General features: G+C 43.5%; 1 protein-coding gene across 3 annotated transcripts in view; it reads left to right on the forward strand.

The window, feature by feature from the left end:
- The window catches only part of KTN1 (kinectin 1), a 131093-nt gene that overhangs the window by 61189 nt on the left and 55110 nt on the right, over positions 1 to 14794 (forward strand). For all 3 annotated transcript variants that reach the window (XM_066629795.1, XM_066629788.1, XM_066629780.1), the window contains exons 10-15: positions 2891 to 2978; positions 4252 to 4418; positions 5489 to 5557; positions 10869 to 10906; positions 12399 to 12489; positions 13743 to 13811. In XM_066629795.1, coding sequence (XP_066485892.1) covers positions 2891 to 2978; positions 4252 to 4418; positions 5489 to 5557; positions 10869 to 10906; positions 12399 to 12489; positions 13743 to 13811 — 522 coding nt within the window. The remainder of the gene's footprint in view (positions 1 to 2890; positions 2979 to 4251; positions 4419 to 5488; positions 5558 to 10868; positions 10907 to 12398; positions 12490 to 13742; positions 13812 to 14794) is intronic.

The raw sequence follows: 14794 nt of genomic DNA on the forward strand, positions 1-14794 counted from the left end.
CCTGCATCCTGGTGCCCTCGCTTGCATCTGACATAGCCCATTTCTAAAATCAGGAGGTTGCACATACACATCATGGCTTGTAACCCGTAATGGATTTTTCCTCCAGAAACTTGTCCAATCCCCTTTTAAAGGCATCCAGGTCAGATGCCGTCACCACATCCTGTGGCAAGGAGTTCCACAGACCAACCACACACTGAGTAAAGAAATACTTTCTTTTGTCTGTCCTAACTCTCCCAACACTCAATTTTAGTGGATGTCCCCTGGTTCTGGTGTTATGTGAGAGTGTAAAGAGCATCCCTCTATCCACTTTATCCTTCCCATGCATAATATTGTATGTCTCAATCATGTTTCCCCTCAGGCGTCTCTTTTCTAGGCTGAAGTAGTAACCTTTCAGTTATTTCTGAGGGATGGCAGCTGTTTTATGGACAGTATGTGTTACCTTGTGGTGATCTTGAACTCCTGACCTGGAAACTCCAAGAAGCCAAAACCAACCTTTCTGGTCATTCTTCCACTATTACTAGTTCCTAGCTTGCCAGTGCCCTCCAGAAATTAGAGCAGTACTGAAGTTGAGACAATATGGCTCCTCAAACAGAACTAGGCCTATCTACAAAGGACCCTTCAGTAGCAGTCTTTCAAATATTCAGAAATGTTGTTTCAGCAGTGATACAGCTCTGTGATTTTAGCTCAGAGTTGCAACTCTTTCTCCTCCAGTTAACCCTTTGGGAGGGAAGTCAAAACCAGACTCCCCTTTCTACACTTTGTTTTTACTTGAATGTTTTAGATAGAAACCTGCAGTTAGAATTCCACTGCATGTACATAGCAAGTACTGGGCAAGTATAGGCCAGTTTGGATTCATGGGTGGTTCTTTTGTTGTCTTGTGCCATTTCTGCCTTGTCTTGGGGCCAGATCTGATCTGCATTGGAATCATAATGTGGGCTTCAGCTCTTTACCCTTTTGTTCTGATTTCCCTTTCTTGCAGCTGCTATTTGACTGGGAGAGGAGAACATCCTGTTGGCTCCAGTAGTTGCTTTTGTTCCTTGTCAAATAGCAGTTAATGGTTGAGTGCAGAGTGGGATCTATTTTGGGATCAACAGGTAGGCAGAGGTTTAGAGTTCCTCTTTCTTGAAGCCAAGGTTTAGTCCTGATCTGGTTCAGGACCCCACCCAGCTGATATTGACATTTGGAAAATTAAACTCTTATACCCTAGTCACACAATAGTTGTATGGTCTAGTTTGGCCCTTAGGTTCTTAATTCTGTGCAACTCCCAATGCTGTGGTGTTAACAGCTCATGCAGCCTTAGCCAATATATGCAAAAGTTTATACAGTAGAACCTCTTTAAGTTGACCACCCAAGGGACTGGAGGAAATTGGTCAACATAGAGAGGTGGTCAACATACGGGGAAAAAGGTATTTAAATATTATCATGTTTAGCTCTCAGGACAACAAATGCAAGGCCAAGTTATTATTTAGATTGGATTTTAAAAAAGTTTTATTGCAAATATCAATGAGAATTGATCCTCTTGTGATGCTTACTATTTATATCATCTATACCTATATCAAGAGACAGAGAATAAACAGCCCACAATCAGTGTTTAAAAAACCCCCTGAAAATTCATAAACTTAAAAAAAATTGTAAGTTAAAAAAAAAAACTTGGTTTCATAGCAGACAGGCAGACCAATGCTATCCCTTGCCAGCCCATAGCATGTAGCATGTTACATAACCCCAACAGCTAAAAAAAACAACACTTCTTTACTTCGGCTGCCTGGCCTCCACTGGGTCTCCTCAGTTTCACTAAATGCCAGAAGGTGTTTGATATGGTCCCTCACTAAAAGCTGTTGAGAAAACTCCACAGTCAGGGAATAAGAGGACAGGTCCTCTCATGGATTGGGAACTGGTTGAGGACCAGGAAACAGAGTGGGTGTCAATGAGCAATTGACAAAAAACGTGGAGAGAGGTAGAAAGCAGAGTGCTTCAAGGATCTGTCCTGGAACTGGTGCTTTTCAACATCTTCATAAATGACCTGGAAACAGGGATAAGCAGGGAGGTGGACAAGTTTGGATGACACTAAACTTGTCTGAGTGGTGAGGACCAGAAGGGATTGTGAAGTGCTCCAGAAGGGTCTCTCCAAACCAGGAGAATAGGCAGCAAAATAGCAGTTGTGTTTCAATATAAGTGTAAAGTAATGCACTGGTAATGGGAACCAAAGTGAAAGGACAGTGGCTTGACTATGCACAAGCAAGCTCATGGTCCTTCACAATTTGGTACATGTTCAGGCAGCTGGCGCAGGTCTGTTGGCTATGTGCAGTGTGCCCACCTATAAAGACTCTCTCGCACACGTGCTAGTAGGCGTAGGGGAGGGATTGTCGTGTGGCTTCTTGCTTTTCCAAGATGGGACAAACCAGACAAAACGCAGGACCACAGTATCGCGTTCAGTGGGCAACTTAGGGAGGGTAAATTAATATTCTGTGCAGTGGTCGAAGTGGTCAAGATACAAGTTACGGAGGTGGTCAATATAGAGAGGTTGGTCTCCCATAGGGTATATGCGGTGTCTGTCCATACTGTGAAAATTAGGTCAACTTAAGGAGGTGGTCAGTATAGAGAGGTGGTCAACTTTGGAGGTTCTACTGTACTTCCCTGTTTTAATTCTTTGCTCATCTCTGTGCATGATTCCTGAGGCATTTTTTAGTTTCATGTGGCCAGCATAACTTCTACAAATACAGGAAAGAAGCCAAAATGGAGTGTGTGAGGGTCCTCTCTTGTTAAACTTCATATGATTACAGCTGAACAATAATGATAAAGATGTACGAGACTCTCCTTATGTTTGGTAATTTGGGAGATGTCACAGTAATTTGGTCAGTGATAGGTATTCTGTTTTTTTTTTAACATAAAGGCACAGCAACAAGAAGCTGAACGGAGATGGGAGGAAATGCAGAGCTACCTGAGGAAGCGGACAGCAGAGCATGAGGCAGCCCAGCAAGGTGTGCTCCAAGGGTCCTTTCCCACTGTTGACCATTCTTTCTGTGAGGAAAAAAATTGGGCTTATCTATGGGCTGCGCCACATAGTGGAGGGAGGGACCCCCAGGGGCCTGTTGCAGATACGTTTAGTACCTTCTTATTCAGCATTTGTGAGGCAGTTATGGTTCTTCTGTTCCCCCTGTGCATCTCCCTCCCTCAACAGAGAGCCAGTTTCAGTGCAGCAATCGAAAATTGGTTCAGAGCCTGAACTATAAGCCAAGAAATCCCTGGGTTCAGATCTTCTCAGTCTTATGTATTTTCACAAATGTGTGTAAATATACTGCCTTTCTGCCATTGTTAGTTCGTAAGGTGCTTCATAAATATATAATCACATGAAGAAAGCGTGAGAGCCAAAACACACAAGTGGCTGGATCCTAAGAATTACTGGCACAAGTGGAAAAAGTGAGCAGAGTAATTTTATTCTCCTTGGCCTTCATTGTTAAGTCTTGATGCTGACTATGACTAATCTAAAATTAGTTTAAATTAATGTAAAATAGCACACATCATAAAAACGCAAATAGGAGTCAGTTACTCAAATAGTTGTAATTATGAGACACAACACTTAAAACAGCTCAATTTCTTTTATTCACCTTTTTATACCACCCTTCCTCCTAGGAACCTGGGGTGATGTAAATAATTCCTTCCCTCCTTTTGCTCCCCTCCCGCAACAACCTTGTGAGGTAGATGAGACTGAGAGATAGTGACTGGCCCAAGGTCACCCAGGAAGCTTCATAAATGAGTGGGAATTTGAACATGGATCTTCAGGAACTTAAGATCTCCATGTCTTATGTCCAACTCCTGAACCACGACACCATTTCAGCCTGCAATTTAGGAATGTAAAATGATGAATTTGTATAATCTAATGATGCTTATCCAGAGGACTTGATTGGCTGCAGGTTTTAACTTCCTAGGTCAAGCCCGGTATTTCTCTGGATACCAGATGCTGGGCACAGAAAAGGAGCGCTCTTCTTTCATACCTGCCTTTGGGCTTCTCCAAAGGATCTTGGCCAGCTAATGGTTGAAATCAGGATGCTGAACTAGATGGTGCCTGGGTCTGATTCAGCAGGATTCCTTGCATGCATGTGGTTGCTGAGTGTGCATTTAGTGGCAGATCTGGGGTTTGCTACCATGAAATTAGTTGATTCACACCAAAGAGCACTTTGAGGTTATGGTTTTCTGTGCAGGTTGCCTGCCTGAAACACTTCCTCTCTTCCCTTTTGTTGCTTCTGATGGCAGATGTGCAGAATAAGCTTGTGGCGAAGGACAATGAAATCCAGAGCCTGCACAGCAAGCTTACTGATACAATGGTTTCAAAACAACAGTTAGAACAAAGGATGATGCAGTTAATGGAAGCAGAACAGAAGAGAGTCACAGCTGAGGATTCAATCCAGAGACAGGTGCAGGTATGACCATAATGCTTGGCTTGTGTCTGCTTCTTGGGCAAGCCATTTCTCAAAACTTTTGCCACCACTGAATGTCTCCTTGTTTTCCTCTTAGCTCACTTGTTTAACCTCCTAAAAATTATGGGAGGACGTGGTGTCGGGCAGGGGGGAATTGCTGTTGGAACAGTAGATGTTCCAAATGGCCTCATTAATTCTGTTTGTTCTTTGGACAGTGTGGTTAATTCTACAGCAGCCCTTTTCTCTCCAATTACAAGTCCTATTTTTCTTTTGGAGAATCCAAGCGATGTCATTGTCAGATCATTTTGTTCCAGGATTTTCTGTGTTAGTTTATTGATTGATGTTTTTTATAAGAGAGATTATCATGCCCATTAGAGCTAACATCACAAGATGGCAAACAGTGAGCACTTCATTTGGAGAGGGGGAAGGTGTGGGTATAAATCATGTAAAGAAACAGTCATCAAACATCCTTTCAGGCTTGATTTGTTGTAATTTAAGTTTTTTTGCAGTACAATATAATTGCAGCACTGATCTGTCCAGTGCAGAAAGGGAACATGGAATTCAGGCTTTTGTGGGCCACTGCGCCTTTAGTCAAAAGCTTCCTGTTTGAAGGTTCTGCCCATTTTGCTAGTCCTTATTCAGTGTGACCAGAGAATTAATGATGAATTGCTTAGGCAGTGTCTCTTCCCTTCTTGGGTTGGTGGGTGGGGAATGGGGTTAATTAAGGGTTTCCTTGCATGTATTTATTTAAATTCTGTAATGGAATAGCACTCTCGCACTAAAGGGCTCTAGTGTGGGAACAGCCTGTGTGTCCTGGTGGAGTTTAGTCATTTTAGAAAGATGGAAAACTAACTTCAGGAACTTGAAGTCTTTATGAAATTGCTCATTTTGTAATCACTGCAAGTCAGTGTGGGACAACTTCCTCATCTGTCTAGGGTTAATTATTCTAACAAGATGGTTCTGAAATGAAGGAATTGTGATGTTCTGAACTTTTTGACATACAGTGTCATTTCACAGTGTAATATTCTGAATACGCATATTTTCTTGCCTACTTCATTTTCTTTTTCTGAAAGGAGCTAGTAGAACAGAACGATGCTTTGAAGGCTCAACTTCAGAAGTTCCATTCACAGATGGCAGTCCAGGTATGGTATCCCCAGACTGGGCATCATTTTTAATTCAGAAATTTCACATCGACTTTGCTCAGTATGGCATTCACAGCAGTGCAGCTGGCGATAATTTATGACTGATCCTTACACTGCAGAGCCTTTGCAACCTCTCATTTGTTCCCGTGTTCAGATAGTGAGTTGGAGAATGAATTACATTTATAAAGGGTTATTGGGCAGCCCACATTGACCAAGTGCAGGTATAACACTGACTGCCTGCAAACTGCCATTTGCAAAGTGGAAGTCGGCCTCAGGGATGTGCGTTCCTTCTGCTCCTCTCTCTTGCATTGCTGATGGAGCTATATAAAGCATGTTTAAAAGTAGTGAGTTATGGTTCCCTTCTGAGAGTCACTGCACACTTCAGATGTTTTTTTTTTGCTGTAGGATGGTGCTTCCCACAGCAAATGCCCAATAACCTGCCCATGCATGCATGTGTGTCTGGTACTGCCAGCCTAATCAAAGCTCCTGGTTGCATGTGTATAGGTGGCTATTATGGGAAATCCTGGAGTAACACTTGTGTTCCTATAGCAAACACAATGTTGTGTAAAGAGTAGAGCCACTCTCAGATGCCCTCTGGAATTTCTTGTGAGCAGGGATTGCCGAATCATGATGATCATTTTTATTTATGACTACAGAGTACCTTTAGTATACATGGTGTCTTGCAGAGTTGAATAAGTAAAAATGGAGATGTCCTTGCCCCCAGGAATTTCCATCTGAACTTCAGCAGTGAGGAAGATAACAGCAAAGGGAAGGAAGAGATGAATGTGAGCAAACCAATGCTGAACTGGATGTTTTTAAAAAAAGAACATTCAGCTTAGAATTGGGGTGGGTGGTGTCAGGATAGGAGCTAGAGGTCTACTGAGGGGAGCAGTGTCTAATGGTTAGCATTCATACACCCCTTTCTGCTTTCTGATTTTCCTTTTTAATGAGACAGCTGCTTAAGTGGGGAAGTGGTAGAACTGTCTGTTTCCACAGTCCCAGGCTAGGAAGACCAGATAGGGTGATCTATCCTTCCAGAATAACACAGACCCCCCTAGGAGTCTTGTTAAAAATCACATTTTTTTGCAGGTACTACTGCAGTCAGGTTTGACAATCCTTCTGAATTGCCCTTGAACATTGACTAGCCAGGCAAGGAGTTAAAATATAGCCAATTTATTAAAAAGAATTAAAGAGAATGGGGCAAAGGGGAGATTAAAAAGATACAACAAGCAGGCTGATAAAAGATACCTTCACTTGGATGGACACAAACAAGGGCTTGACCAAATTGGATGCAATAACTACTGTCACATAAGAACATAAGAACAGCCCCACTGGATCAGGCCACAGGCCCATCTAGTCCAGCTTCCTGTATCTCATAGCGGCCCACCAAATGCCCCAGGGAGCACACCAGGTAACAAGAGACCTCATCCTGGTGCCCTCCCCTGCATCTGGCATTCTGACATAACCCATTTCTAAAATCAGGAGGTTCCGCATACACATCATGGCTTGTACCCCATAATGGATTTTTCCTCCAGAAACTTGTCCAATCCCTTTTTAAAGGCGTCTAGGCTAGACGCCATCACCACATCCTGTGGCAAGGAGTTCCACAGACCGACCACACGCTGAGTAAAGAAATATTTTCTTCTGTCTGTCCTAACCCGCCCAACACTCAATTTTAGTGGATGTCCCCTGGTTCTGGTATTATGTGAGAGTGTAAAGAGCATCTCCCTATCCACTCTGTCCATTCCCTGCATAATTTTGTATGTCTCAATCATGTCCCCCCTCAAGCGTCTCTTTTCTAGGCTGAAGAGGCCCAAACGCCGTAGCCTTTCCTCATAAGGAAGGTGCCCCAGCCCCGTAATCATCTTAGTCACTCTCTTTTGCACCTTTTCCATTTCCACTATGTCTTTTTTGAGATGCGGCGACCAGAACTGGACACAATACTCCAGGTGTGGCCTTACCATCGATTTGTAGAAGCAGAGAGTGGGTGTCAATGGGCAATTTTCACAATGGAGAGAGGTGAAAAGCGGTGTGCCCCAAGGATCTGTCCTGGGACCGGTGCTTTTCAACCTCTTCATAAATGACCTGGAGACAGGGTTGAGCAGTGAAGTGGCTAAGTTTGCAGACGACACCAAACTTTTCCGAGTGGTAAAGACCAGAAGTGATTGTGAGGAGCTCCAGAAGGATCTCTCCAGACTGGCAGAATGGGCAGCAAAATGGCAGATGCGCTTCAATGTCAGTAAGTGTAAAGTCATGCACATTGGGGCAAAAAATCAAAACTTTAGATATAGGCTGATGGGTTCTGAGCTGTCTGTGACAGATCAGGAGAGAGATCTTGGGGTGGTGGTGGACAGGTCGATGAAAGTGTCGACCCAATGTGCGGCGGCAGTGAAGAAGGCCAATTCTATGCTTGGGATCATTAGGAAGGGTATTGAGAACAAAACGGTTAGTATTATAATGCCGTTGTACAAATCGATGGTAAGGCCACACCTGGAGTATTGTGTCCAGTTCTGGTCGCCGCATCTCAAAAAAGACATAGTGGAAATGGAAAAGGTGCAAAAGAGAGCGACTAAGATGATTACGGGGCTGGGGCACCTTCCTTATGAGGAAAGGCTACGGCGTTTGGGCCTCTTCAGCCTAGAAAAGCGACGCTTGAGGGGGGACATGATTGAGACATACAAAATTATGCAGGGGATGGACAGAGTGGATAGGGAGATGCTCTTTACACTCTCACATAATACCAGAACCAGGGGACATCCACTAAAATTGAGTGTTGGGCGGGTTAGGACAGACAAAAGAAAATATTTCTTTACTCAGCGCGTGGTCGGTCTGTGGAACTCCTTGCCACAGGATGTGGTGCTGGCGTCTAGCCTAGACGCCTTTAAAAGGGGATTGGACGAGTTTCTGGAGGAAAAATCCATTATGGGGTACAAGCCATGATGTGTATGCGCAACCTCCTGATTTTAGGAATGGGTTAAGTCAGAATGCCAGATGTAGGGGAGAGCACCAGGATGAGGTCTCTTGTTACCTGGTGTGCTCCCTGGGGCATTTGGTGGGCCGCTGTGAGATACAGGAAGCTGGACTAGATGGGCCTATGGCCTGATCCAGTGGGGCTGTTCTTATGTTCTTATGTTCTTATGTACAACGGCATTATAATACTAGCCGTTTTGTTCTCAATACCCTTCCTAATGATCCCAAGCATAGAATTGGCCTTCTTCACTGCCGCTGCACATTGGGTCGACACTTTCATCGACCTGTCCACCACCACCCCAAGATCTCTCTCCTGATCTGTCACAGACAGCTCAGAACCCATCAGCCTATATCTAAAGTTTTGATTTTTTGCCCCAATGTGCATGACTTTACACTTACTGACATTGAAGCGCATCTGCCATTTTGCTGCCCATTCTGCCAGTCTGGAGAGATCCTTCTGGAGCTCCTCACAATCACTTCTGGTCTTCACCACTCGGAAAAGTTTGGTGTCGTCTGCAAACTTAGCCACTTCACTGCTCAACCCTGTCTCCAGGTCATTTATGAAGAGGTTGAAAAGCACCGGTCCCAGGACAGATCCTTGGGGCACACCACTTTTCACCTCTCTCCATTGTGAAAATTGCCCATTGACACCCACTCTCTGCTTCCTGGCCCCCAACCAATTCTCAATCCATGAGAGGACCTGTGGGTCACTCAGTAGTGGGAGCCAGGAAACCACTCAAGAGTAAAAGCACACAAAACCTCCCTGGCTTGTTGTAAAAAGATCAGTCAAAACAAAATTAGTGTGCAATCCTAATCTACTTTGCAGCACCGACATTAGGGCAATACAGCTCTGAGGTAAGGAAACAAGCATTCCCTTATTTTAAGGAGGCCTCCATGTGTGCCCCTCAACTGCAGGATGCAGCACGCGTCCCATTGGCACAGCTATGCCAGTGCTGGAAAGTGGGTTAGGATTTGGTCCTTAATTTCATAAACATGTCTAGCGAGTCCTTATTGCTACGTACTTACGTTGTCCCAAAAACTCTGGACAGTAAGTGGGTGTGCCTTCTGCAAACCAGCATGAGATTCTGATGGCAGACCTGGCGAGAGACACCAAGCATCCCTATTTTTGATGAAAAGAAACCTAAATTTGATGCCGTAGTGGTACATGATTGAATGAGAGAAGTCTACCTGTCTTTCCATCCCACCGCCTTACCTAGACACATTGGTTTGGATGCCTAATCGGTGGCACATCAATCTCAATAAGAGATTTGTCTTCCCCAGACAAATGAATGACCAAATACACTTCCAACACAGGACTGTCTGGGAATGGGATTTTCCGACAAACCCTACTGCACGAGGATGTCCCAGACTTCTGGGTTAAAAAGGTGGTTGCTAACAGCTACTAGGAAAAATGTGTCCCCTCCAACTTCACTTCCTGCATATAGGGTGGCACAATGGGAAGGGTCGATTTTGACTTGGCTGTATGGAAATTTAGCTAGACATTAAACTTTTGTGTCAGTCGGAGATGCTGACGCATGATTTGAAGGAGGACAGGGGAGGAATTTCCTCCATAGTTGGAGATCTGAAACAAGATTGTTGGCATCCTTCAGTCTTGGAAGACCACGGTATCGCGCTCTGAATGGTGGTTCTGGAACAGAGTGTCCTCTCCAGCGCGCGAAGCCTGGGTAAAGTAGATACGGAGGATAGACTGTTTCCCATGCAGCAAATCCCCCCTCTCCACGTCGCTGAAATGGTCCAATGGAAAGGCAGAAGCCAGTACAGTTGGTTCCAGCAGCGTCGCAGGAGTTGCCAGAACGTGACTGTGTTCAGCCATGAACTGCCTCAGGGACTCCGGCTCTGGATTTTGCCTCGAGGTTGACTCCTGAAGCCTTTTCCATAACTGGATGTAGCCACGAGGCAGTGGAGGTTTGGGATCAGAGTTTTCCTTCTCTCAGATGAGCTGCCTTCCCAGGCTGACGAGTCCCATCTATGCAGTGGCTATTTAGTCACCTCTTACGACAAGTACAGCCACACTGAGGGCTTATTCGTATCCCCAGCCCCCAGGAGAAAGATCTGAAACAGCCCCATCACAATCCTAAAAGCAAGAACTGGTTGATCTTTCTTAGAAGAAGGCTGTTACTGGAAAAAGGTCTCTACTTTGATTGATGGAAATCCATTTATGAAGGGTTGAAACTTTGTCTTTGGACATAATCTCTGTTCATTGGCTGAAATATGCCTCTTGCACTGTTCTTAAATTCCTTAAATATGATGATGATTGGTCAAGTGTTTAATAGGGTCTTCTGCAGAAAAGCATCTTTCAGCTGCATCTTCTGTCTTTCAGAGCACTGCTTCAGCCATTGCAGAAGAATTGCACAAAGTGTAAGTATTTTTCCCTAACCTCACTTCTAGGTTCGATACTTTCTTTAGTGTGTGAGTGTCAGTGTACGCAGGATTTTTTCTGAAGGAAATGTTGTCATCACCAGTATTTTTACTCTTCATTGAGGCAGATTCCTCATAGAAGCCATAAACTTCTTTCTAAGATTTTCTTTCTGTGTTTGTGGTGTGCTGTACTTTTGTATTGTGCATTTGTTTTAATAGGAGAAATGAACTCTGCCTCCATTTTTTTACTCGTAAATATACTGAAATGCCATGTTGTAGGATATAGTTTGTGTCCATGAGACCCCTCAGTTATTATACTGGTGCATGTATGGGGATGTATATGAGGTTGTTTGTGTAGTGCTGGAAGTTTCCACTGATTATTTCTTAATCTATGTATGAAACTGCCTGCATAGTCAGGTCTTTGGGCCATCTAGCCTACTGTGGTATGTTGTGATGGGTCACTGTTCTCCAAATTGTGGACAGAGAGGTCTTTTCCAGCTCTGCTCTTGGAAATGTCCAAGATTGAGCCTGGAACCTTGTGTAGGCAAAGCATGAGCTCTACTTCTGAACTATGGTCCTTCCCAACTATAGCTTCTCTAGCTCTGCACCTTCTTTTTTGTATGTTCTAATCATTTATTGGCCTTTTGTCCAGACATCCTTGTCAGATATCACTGTTTTCCTTGCTACATATGTTGTGTATCTGAAGCCTTATCAGTTTTAGATTAACATGTTGGCTCAGGTTTCATCCAGACATAGTGTAGACTAAGCTCATCCATGTGGCTTACATGACCTGATAGTGTTTGCCTTTGTCTTCTGCTTCTGAGCAGGAAGCTAAAAAGAAGACAGGGACAGTAGAGTTTTATTTCTTTCCCCCATACATGTTAAACTAAGTCCGGGAGGGCACTAGGTTTTTGGGTCCCCTATCCGTTAGTGCTGGGGATTAAGTTTATCAGGCACAAGGGGTGGGGAATGCAGTGATTTGAAGCTTTTGGGGTGGGTTGATGCTCTCCTTTCTAGCCCAATCAAGATGCAGTATTTTGAGGTGAAGCTCCCTGTTCTCCTAGGATCTATCTTTACCCATCAAGGTCTGCTTTTAAGGGTAGCTCATGTAAAACTGTAACTTCTAGCATCCTCCCCCCCCCCCCCCGATATTTAATTTTAACAGGGCATGAAGTATGTGTAACAATTTGCCATTCTTGGTGCTTCTCTGTATCTGCTTTAATATCTGCTCAATTTCTGCAGAGTTTTGGATGTTTTTGTTGTAGTTTTGTTCCCTATTCTAGTTGTGTTTTTTTTAAAGGGAGAAATTGTGCTGCTTGCTGCCTTTTCTAAGAGTGATAGCTGTTATCTTCAGCTCCATTTTTGAGTTTGGTCAGTATGAGTGCTTCACCTGTAGCAGCTGTAAGAGGAGGTTCTACAAATCTTTGTCAAGTCTGCTCCTGAAATATTACTAGTGCTCACGATGATTACTAGTTTGTGGCTTTTCTTACAGAATTGCAGAAAAAGATAAACAGATCAGTCAGACAGAGGATTCACTAGCCAATGAACGCATCAAACTAAGCAGCAAGGAAGAAGATCTGATGGTATAGTAAAATCAAGTGCTTATCTCTGGAAAGGTGGAATTAATTGACTACCAAAATGTTTATCCTGATTGTTCATTATGATACATCTTTCAAATCTGATACAGGAGATTAAGATAAAGGATGAATGATTCATGTGTATTTGTGTGGTAGCAGCAGCGAATGTTTGCACTGCAAATGACCAAAGGATGGACCCACCATTCCACATCACTTGCTGAGCACCAGTGATGGGGTGATTGATTTTGAGGTGGGATAAGAAGTGACTTTCCTCCACTGGCATTAACTGTGTTGCAGATCTCTTTGTAATAATATGTTGGCTTTCAATAGTATTGGTTGAACAGGTATTACAGGTGCACAGAAGCAAGCGCATGCTGGCATGGAGTGCTGAATTCACAGTACTGTCAGGCCAAAGCTTTCCATAGAAATGTTAAAAGATTTCTAAAAAGCAGGTTTAGGTATTTCAACAACTCGGGAAATCAATCCATGCTCAAATTGTTGTTTCATTCTGCCCTTTTCACCTATACCCATTGCACACTTTAGTTTTGACTTGCTTAAGCAGCATAGAACAGTGGTGTGTTTTCTGTTCATTTCTCCAAAAATATGGGTCTTCAGCTACCGTGTGAAGTGTTATACTCCATTTGGCCTTATTCTGCATGGCTTCAGAGTGGGCAGATCAATTTCACAACCTCCCCTTTACAAGTAGCATCATCATTGGCCATTTGTTTTATTTGTCGCTGGCCCATGCGGGGGGAGGGATCAGTCCAAGAATGACTTTTCCTAAGGATACACAAAAGACAATTTTAAAATGACAAAGATTAAAACTTGTATAAAATAAGCAAATATCTGTAGAAGTTAGCCACATGCTAGTAAAGGATGGGGAAAGGACGCCTCTAATCTATCAGCAGGGAGTGAGCAAGGATATTTCTTGGTTACTCATTGAATAAAAAAGCATTGCTCTATTGTGCATCATTTTCACTGTAGAGAAGAAAAGATACATGGAACAAGATATCACCTTGGAGGAACAGCAGGAAAAAGTTCTGGAGCATGTTTGGGATTATTTTCCCCTGTAGAGTTCCCCTGTAGAGTTCCTAGCTCCTGAAAATGTGAGCGTGCATGTGAGAGAGATACAGGCATTCTAATGTTCTAAGTACAGAGGTATGAGAAGCCCTTGGAAGCATTGAAGCTGCTGACTTTTTCTTCAGAGTTAGGGCTGTTTGGTTACTTCATAACATGGAACCTATTTCTTTTCTCGCTAGGTTGTGCAGAATATGAATATGTCCCTGAAAGCAGAAGTGCAAAAGTTGCAGGCTCTTGCAACTGAGCAGGTAACTAAGTTTGCCAGTGGACCTGGTACCTGACATGTCAATATGGTGTGCTGCTTGGCGCAAAGCAGGGGATTGCCTCTGACTTTGTGTTTCAGAGATCAGGGATATTGCCCTGCCACAGATGCACGGTCCTGGAAATCACAAATCTTTATCAGCTGCTAAGGCAAGCCAAAATCTTTGGAAGCCTGTTCTTCTGCTCGAGTACTTCTAGTTGGATGAGTTTGGTGTTCCCTTTTCTTTGGCCAGAAGAACACTTGTAGCAGATGATTAGTTTGTTTCCTTTTCTTTGACCGGAAGAAGGAAACTTGTAGTGAATGGTTAGAGTTAACGAATCAGTGCAGAGGCACTGTTTGTACTCTAGGGCACTTTCCTCCCTCTTCTTGTTACACATTGAACTCTGGTCAGATTTATGTTTATTCAACCCAAAACGTGCACAATACAAACACATCACAAGTTTATGCGTCTAGATCTACCTTCTATTTACCTAAAATGCTTCATCTTAATTGAGAAACAGTTTACGAGGGGGGAAGGGAGATTCACAGCCTTAGTCGAGTTATCACCTAGGACTGTCCATCTTTATCTTGGATCTTCCATTCTTTTTAGTTCCAAACAGCTGCTTTGAACATTCTATCTTAACCTGAATACAAAATCTGAATTTGCATCTCAGCTTGGCTTAACATATTTCATAATGTTACAATAGTGCTTCCCCTAATCTCATCACCCCCAAGTGTGTGGAGGGCTTCCATTACAATTGCATGGCCACGCATCCATCTTTTTGGATTCGTTCCATACTTTCCTTAGCAGTTGTGTTTTGCTGGTGTTTTCCATAGCAGAAACCTAAAATGGGAGATGACATGTGAGGTGTGCTCAACAGGCATTCCCAGGTACACAGCAACTCAAGAGTGTCTGTCACTCACATTTCATTTTTTTGCTACTGGTAACACCAGCATAAATGTTATATCCCAAAGGCTTTAGGAATGCCA

This window comes from Tiliqua scincoides, chromosome 1 (assembly GCF_035046505.1).
Source record: "Tiliqua scincoides isolate rTilSci1 chromosome 1, rTilSci1.hap2, whole genome shotgun sequence".
In the NCBI taxonomy this organism is placed as follows: domain Eukaryota; kingdom Metazoa; phylum Chordata; class Lepidosauria; order Squamata; family Scincidae; genus Tiliqua; species Tiliqua scincoides.